General features: G+C 57.1%; 1 protein-coding gene across 1 annotated transcript; it reads left to right on the plus strand.

The window, feature by feature from the left end:
- The first annotated feature begins 228 nt into the window (after positions 1-228).
- SCARF1 (scavenger receptor class F member 1) lies at positions 229-7,238 on the plus strand. Its single transcript, XM_030462560.1, has 11 exons — positions 229-529; positions 1,253-1,314; positions 1,632-1,733; positions 1,854-2,379; positions 2,972-3,190; positions 3,278-3,406; positions 3,484-3,587; positions 3,792-3,903; positions 3,983-4,107; positions 4,312-4,449; positions 4,787-7,238. The coding sequence occupies exons 1-11, from the start codon at positions 435-437 to the stop codon at positions 5,779-5,781; spliced, it is 2,607 nt and encodes an 868-aa protein (XP_030318420.1). The 5' UTR covers positions 229-434; the 3' UTR covers positions 5,782-7,238.
- Positions 7,239-7,482: the final 244 nt, after the last annotated feature.

Raw genomic sequence — 7,482 nt, forward strand, 5'->3', positions numbered from 1 at the left:
TGGGGTCTCCACTTCTCAACCTCTGCCAGGGGTTGGCAGCACCATGGGGCAGCTCATGACACCTCATGTGGGTTGGGGGGACACTTTCTAAAACAGCTTTGGGGGTGATGGAGGATGGCACAGGATGACCATGGGTGAATGCCAACCCCTGCATGGCTGCTCCAAGCCCCTGGACACCCATTTCTGCTGCCAGGGTGACAATAAGGCCCCAAAATAGCCCATGGGGTGACAATCCCTGCCTTCCCCCCTCCCCGCCACACCTCTTGTGTCTGGATTGGGGCACCTCCTCCCGCATTTCCTCAGGAAGAAACCCAAGGCTGCCTGGAGGAAGAGGCCGCATTGTGGGAGGGACAGGACGGGACGGACGGGACAGACGGACGCTGGTGCGGTAGCTGCGCTGGTGGGGAGCTGCTGGGACCTCACATCCCACCAGGATGGGGAGCACCTGGCCCATCCTCTGCCTCCAGCTGTGGCTGTGGTTGCAGAGCTCTGCCCAGGAGCTGGACCCCGATGGCAGGAATGTCTGCAGGTAGGTGCCACAGGGGTCTGCGCTGATGTCCTCATCTCATGGGGCTTCTCAGCAGCCCCAGTAGGTCATTGTCCATCTGTCCTTACATGGAAGGAGGTCTGTAGCCCAGCAGTGTGTATGTAGAGACTGGGGGAATGCTGGGAAGTGGGGTTGGGGCACATATAGGCATTTGGGGCACCCAGACCTTTTCTCCAGAGGTTACTTCTCATGGACTCCCACTCCGCAGAGCAACAAGGGGGAGGTGGGAGCACTGGCAAAACTTTCATGGTGTAGTGAGTGGGAAATGTAGGTGTAGCAAAACCCAAAGGGCTTTTTGGAGCCAATGTCCCCTTTGCTTTGCTGCTGTGTTGCCTCTCCCACTGACCTTGCCACCAATGGCAGCACCTTTGGGTGCTTTCCCTTCAGTGCCGTTTCTCTGGGTTGCTGACAAAGCTTTTAGCCCCTCCCAGAGGTTTGGGAGCCCACCACGGTCTCCACAGCAGCATAGCCAGGCAGTCCTGCCCCATCACCCAGCCCCACCACCCCCTCAGCCTGCAGCCTCTTAAATTTCCTTCCATTTTGCTGGCTTCCTTCCGGAGTAATGCCCCTGGGGCCGTGCTGGGCCCAGCCAGGGCAAGCGCCTGCAGTCGCTTTATCTCAGCCAAAACTGTGAAGCTGCATGTGAATCCCCTCCAGCCCTGCCCCCCCTATCCCAACTGAAAGCCCCCCTGGTCTCTCCCACAGGCTCCCTGCTGGCCCTGCATGCTGCCCCGGCTGGAAGCAGGAAGGGCAGGAATGCACAGCTGGTGAGTGATGGATGGTGATGAAGCCCAAAGCTTTGCCAGGTGGCTCCTCCACGGTGCTGGGTGTTGAGAGGAAGCCTCTGCAGCTCTCCTTGGCCAGCAACAGTGGGTTGCTAAAGCGTGAGGACCACTGAACATCCACCAAGCAAGCTGCTGCTGGTGCTTCAGCTCAGCCAGGGGGATGGAGCAGGGAGAGAGATGGATTCCCTAGGAAGGCTGCCTCAGTGGGAGATGGCCGGGTGGCTGATGGTCCAGCAGGGGCGTGTGAGCTCTGGGGGTGGGGCTGTTCTGTGCTGATATTCCCTTCCTGCTGCCGACAGCGCTCTGTGAGGGTGAGGATGCCTGTGGGGTTGACGAGGTGTGCGTGAGACCCGGGGTTTGCCTCTGTAAACCTGGCTTTTTCGGAGCAGACTGCAGTTCCCGTGAGTATTTCCCCAGGTCTCAGCCCTTGCTATCCCTTATCCCAGCCTGGATGCTGAGGAGGGGAAGGGCTGCAGATCTTCCCCATCACCTCCATCTTCACCATCTCCTTCCCTCCACAGCCTGCCCCGAGCAGTACTGGGGTCCTGACTGCAAGCGGCAGTGCCCGTGCTACCCCAACGGGCGCTGCGACCCAGCCAGCGGGCACTGCACCTGCAACCCTGACCACTGGGGACAGCTCTGCCAGTTTCCCTGCCAATGTGGCCCCCACGGCCACTGCGACCCCCTCACGGGTGCCTGCCGCTGCGAGCCGGGCTGGTGGGCACCCACCTGCAAGAAGCAATGTCAGTGCAACCTTGCCACCTCCCACTGCGATCCCCTCACCGGCCACTGCCGTTGCCAGCCGGGTTGGTGGGGCAGGAGGTGCAGCTTCAAATGCTCCTGCAACTTCTCGCCCTGCGCCCAGGAGACGGGGAAGTGCGAATGCAAAGCTGGGTTTTGGGGGCCGGCATGCCAGCGGCGCTGTGACTGCGGGCACGGCTCCTGCAGCCCCCTGAGCGGGCACTGCGCCTGCAGCCCCGGCTACCAGGGCAGGAGCTGCAGGGAGCCCTGTCCGGCAGGAAAATATGGGTCTCAGTGTGTGCACAGGTGAGCCGGGGGGTACCCAGGGGCTGCAGCAAGATCTCGGGGGGAGGGGTGGGGAGAAGGGTGGAAAGTCATGGCAGGTGTGTCTGTCTTGGCTATTAGAACATTCTTCACTGAAAGGTTTATCAGATGCGGGAACAAGCTGCCCAGGGTGGTGGGTGAGTCACCACCCCTGGAGGTGTTTAAAAGATGTGTAGATGTGGTGCTCAGGGACCCAGATTGAGTTAAGGGTTGGACTTGATTATTTTAAAGGTGGTCTTCAGCCAAAGTGATTCTAAGGCCCTTTGTCTGGGTGGGGAGGTTGAGCAGGCTTGTCTGGCTGCAGCATCAGTGTTGCTCCAGAATAAACATTCCACTCATGCCAGCAGAAAGTGCTGGTGCCATCCCAGAATCTGGTCATTCTTGATCCTGCTCCCTAGGGTCATAAAGCAGCATTTGCCCTGCTTTCTCCTTGCCCTGTCAGTACTGCACTAAATGCTAGAGAGTACTTCCCCGTGTTCCAAACCAGTGCTGAACGCTGGTGTATGATGAAACCTGATTTTTTTGGGGGGGGTTGGGTGGCAAGATCTCACCACCCCTTTGTCCACCCCTGCAGCTGTGGGAGCTGCAGGCATAATCAGCCCTGCTCGCCCGTGGATGGCTTCTGCCTGGCCTGCCAGCCCGGCTGGAACGGGACCCTCTGCAAGGAGCCCTGTGCACCCGGCTTCCACGGCGAGGATTGCCTCCAGCCCTGTCCCGGCTGCCGGCTTGGGGACATCTGTGACCCAGAAACCGGGTCCTGCCCACGCTGCGAGCCTGGCTGGATGGGACCCAGGTATACCCGGTCTCAGGGCAAAGGTCCTGGGGGGATGTCCCTGCTCCGGGGCACGGCAGGTTGATGTTTTGCTCTCTGTCTTGGCAGCTGCAACAGCTCCTGCCCTGCAGGCACATTTGGGGATGGGTGCCAGCTCCTGTGCCCCGAATGCGTTGCAGGGAGCTGTGACCCCGTGTCAGGAGTGTGTGTCTGCCAGGCTGGCTACTGGGGAGCCAGGTAAAGCTGGGAGTGGGCAGGGCTGGGGTCCTGCTTTCCCCAGGGACCCCATTTCCCTCCTTTTCTTTCTCTTCCAGCTGCAACGACACCTGCCCCAAGGGGTATTTTGGAGCGAACTGTTCCTCACCCTGCCAGTGCTCCCGGGGGACCTGCCACCCTGCTCGAGGGGACTGCGTGTTGAGTAAGAGCAAGTTTTACTCCTTGGTACTAGGCAAGGGATGATCACATCCTTGCTGGGGACAGAGGTGCTGGGAGGCTGTGATGCAGCCCGAGGTCCCATATGGTGTCTCCTGGCCCCACTGCAGGTCACCAGCTCCATCTTGGGTGGCTCTAGGGGCTTGGCAGCTGCTGGACAAGCTGGAATCAACCCATCTTCTCTTCACAGGTTTAAAGGACCATGGGATCCTTGCAGCCGCCATCCTTGTCCCTCTCCTGCTGCTGCTGCTCTGTGTTGCCTGCTGCTGCTGTGGAGCTGGCCCAGCAGATGTTAGAGACAGGTATTTTGGTTTATATTTTGCAAGCTTTGGTGCAAAACCTCATTTCCCATGCCCCTTCACACCTCTCTCTCCTGCATAGGGCGGCTGTGCCTGATGATGATGTGCTGGCCAGGATGAAGCACCATGTGCAGGGGGTGCTGGCAAACATCAGTGCTATGATGCCTTGCTTTTCTCTGGGTGGCTACAAACTTCCCAAAGTCACAGGTAAAAAAAAAAAAAATCACTGCTAAAGCCCTTCCAGGCTGTCATCATCCCCACCCTGTGCTCTCTGCATTGTCACCATTTGTGGCAGGGGAGCCTGCATCCCCACTTACCCCGCTGCATGTCTCAGGGCAGGTATTGTTCTCCCACCCCAGCTCTGAGCACCCCAGGGTGCCTGAGGTCAGATGAGTGTCTTCTCATCCCCAGTTTCCCACCACGACACGGATATCCCCTTCAACCCCAGCTTCATTGAGGCACCATCATCTGCCTGGGTCTCAGACAGCTCCTTCTCCTCCTTTGACACTGACAACGAGGGACCCGAGTACTCCATCCCTCCCAGAGAAGGTGATATCCATGGCTGCTCACCCCCTCCCTGGCCACCATGCCTGGCATCCATCCTGCCCCGTTACCAAACTTGCCTGTCCCACAGATGGGTGCTGGGCACAGGCAGCAATTGTTTTCATACCCTTGTTTTCCTGCCTGCAAGGACACACCAGGGCTGTCCTTGGCCCAGTAGGATGAGATGTGCCCAGTGGGGGCAGCCCTGTTTCACAACCTCCTCCTGGGAAAACACTCCCAGGGACAATCCTGTTGCATCATTCCCTGTCCCCATGTCCCTGAGCCTGTCCCTGAGCATGGGGGTAGCTCTGGCAGCCCTAACCCTTGTCCCCTTCTCCTGCAGGCGTCCCACTGCTGGGGGAGGCTGAGCTGCAGGACGGGGCATCCCCCCTAGGTGAGGCACTCCCAGACCCATCTGCCTTTGACTCTGAGGATGTCTCACAGCCCTTCGACATCCCCCGCACCTCCAGCATCGCCAAGGCCAAGCGTCCCTCTGTGTCCTTTGCCGAGGGGACGAAATTTGGGGCGGTGGAGACCCCTAGCCCCAGTCGGAAGCCCAAGAGCCTATGGGGCTCATCCAAGCTGTCCCTGCCACCAGAGGACACAGTGGCTGAGCCCCCTGCTGAACGACCAGCCAGTGATTGCTATGAGAACCCCGAGCCCCTCACTAAGGGGGAGGAAGGCCACCGGCCATCACCTCGGGCCACCCCGGGCGGACGCCGGCGGGTGGTCTCCAGCACCAGGCATGTGGCCCAAAGAGTGGAGGCTCTTGAAGCAGCTGCAAAATCCAGCAGCTGGGAGGCAAAGAGGAAGGAGCCCAATGTCACCACTATCTACATGATGGTGGGAACGGCAGGGCAGGACCCCAAGGCCGATGGAGGTGGTGAGGGACCAGTCCAGGCTGTGCTCAAGAGGCTGGGCAGTTTGCAGAAAGGCAAGTGGGCTGCAAAGGAGGAGCCCAAGGTGAGGAGGAGCATTGAGGGCATCCAGAAACCACCTCGCCGGGCTCTGGCACAACGCAGGGACTCAGCAAATAGCTGCAAGCAGAGGGAGAGCATCCCAGGGGCTCCCACTGAGCCATCCTCTGGCAAGCACCAGCATGTCCCTGGGAAGAGACAGTCCTTCCTTCTCTCATCTCCTTCCCCAAAAAGCACCAGGTCTGAGGAAGGGACCAACAATGCTGCAGGTGAAAAAAGCTCTGGGTTAGTTCTCAGCCTTGAACCCAAGGGACAGGCTGGCCTGGAGGAAGAGCCAAAATATGAGAATGTGACCGGTGGCAGTGCTGATTCATCCCCTGGCCCTGCCAAGGAGCCACCAACCACCCCTGCAGCCACCTGAGCCACCACTGCTGCAGTTGGGGCAGTGGGAGACCAGGAGGCCCCTCCACCCCTAGCATGGGGGAAGCTGAGGTCCCCTTCCCAGCTGTGAACTGGAGACGCACTGAGCCTTCCTGTTGGCCCCCTTTCCTCCGTGCCGTCCTGCTGGACTGGACCTTCATTGGGTTGGGTGATGCTGAGAGCCTCAGGGGTGACAGCCCCATGGGGTTGTTGTGCTTCAGGGCTGTTTTCTGCTGGGAAACATGCAAGCAAAAATCAGTTTCACCCCATGGGCTTCACCTTTCCCTGTCCCAGCTCTGGTAATGCTGCTGGGAGCCTCTTGATGTAAAGGTGCTTCTTGCTCAAAGGGATTATTTTGCAGAGCTGGGCTGGGGGTGGATCGTGGTCTGTCACAAGCAGCTTCAGCAGAATTTCATTTTAGTTGTTTCTCTCGCAGGGTATCTGGGACTGCAGGGGTTTGTCTGTGTGACTGTGGTTGTCTTTGTAGCACTTGAAAAGGCATTTATAGACAGCATTTTAAACTCCACACAATGCCAAGCCAGAATTGTGCAAGAGCAAACACGACAACTGGGCTGTGACCATTAACCTGTGAACCCAGCCCTGACAAGGACCAATGCTGCACAGAAAATGCAGGTGCCCAGAGCTCCTGCTATCTCCCACACTTATTCCTGCTGCAGCAACACATCACCATGGGTGGCTGAGATGCAATGAAGGTGCTGAAGCATCTCCAGCACAACCAGAGGAGCTTTGGTGCCACAGGTGAGATGGGCATAAAACCTTTGCTGCCCGTGCAAGGTGGTTGAGATGACAGAGGATTCGTGGCATGAACTGTTTCTTCAGATATATCTAAGTGGTAGAAGTTTCTTGCATATTTTTTTTCTTCTTTTGCATGGCATGAAAGCCTCTGCATGAAAATTAAATGTTACCAAAGCCCTTCAGGAGCTGTTATTCCCCAGCTGCCCTCCAGAATCAAAGAAATGACCAGAAAAATTCTCCAAAGGGTGGACATTGTTGTCAGCCTCTGGCTTTTGGGGTTTTGGTTAGTGGTTTTTTTTTTCATTTTCTGATTCTGCTGAAGTAATTCTGAACTCTTACTGCTGGAGCTGAGCCCAGTGCAGAGCTGGAGACCAGAGGGCAGATGGAATGCAAGTGGGCTGTAAGCATCTGGAGCAAGTATGTTGCAGGCTGCATCTCACATGTCATGTGCAGTGCTCTGTGTGAATCTTCGTCTGGTTGGCACTGCTGAGTTAAGTTTTGGGTTTGGGATGTTCTGTAAAACATGCTTTTTCCCTTTTTGCTTTTCACTGCTGCTTTTCAGCAGTGCAAGGCACCAAATCTCTAAAGTCTCACGTGGAGAAGACTCCCAGTTTTGCAGAGCCTGCAGCACTCTTTCTTGCAGTGGTATCACCCACTGCCATGATTAGACCATCAAATATTTTGGTATAAAAATAAAAATGCTCATCCTGGCAAGAATGTGGCAGCAGCCTGGCCTCTGTTCTGCACAGAGCACTTTTTGTTTTGATGCTATTTTATTACAGTGGCAGGGACAGCCCCACTTTTTTACTTATAAACAGCCATTTTTCCCTGATGGGTTGGATATTTTCAGCCTGTGAGCCGAGCAGCGTTGTGCCAGAAGTGAACATCACGTGAGCTGGTTTGCCCTGGGTACAGCATGTAAATATCTGACAAGAACCTGACAGCC

The sequence above is a fragment of the Calypte anna genome, chromosome 19 (genome assembly GCF_003957555.1).
Source record: "Calypte anna isolate BGI_N300 chromosome 19, bCalAnn1_v1.p, whole genome shotgun sequence".
Classification (NCBI taxonomy): Eukaryota; Metazoa; Chordata; class Aves; order Apodiformes; family Trochilidae; genus Calypte; species Calypte anna.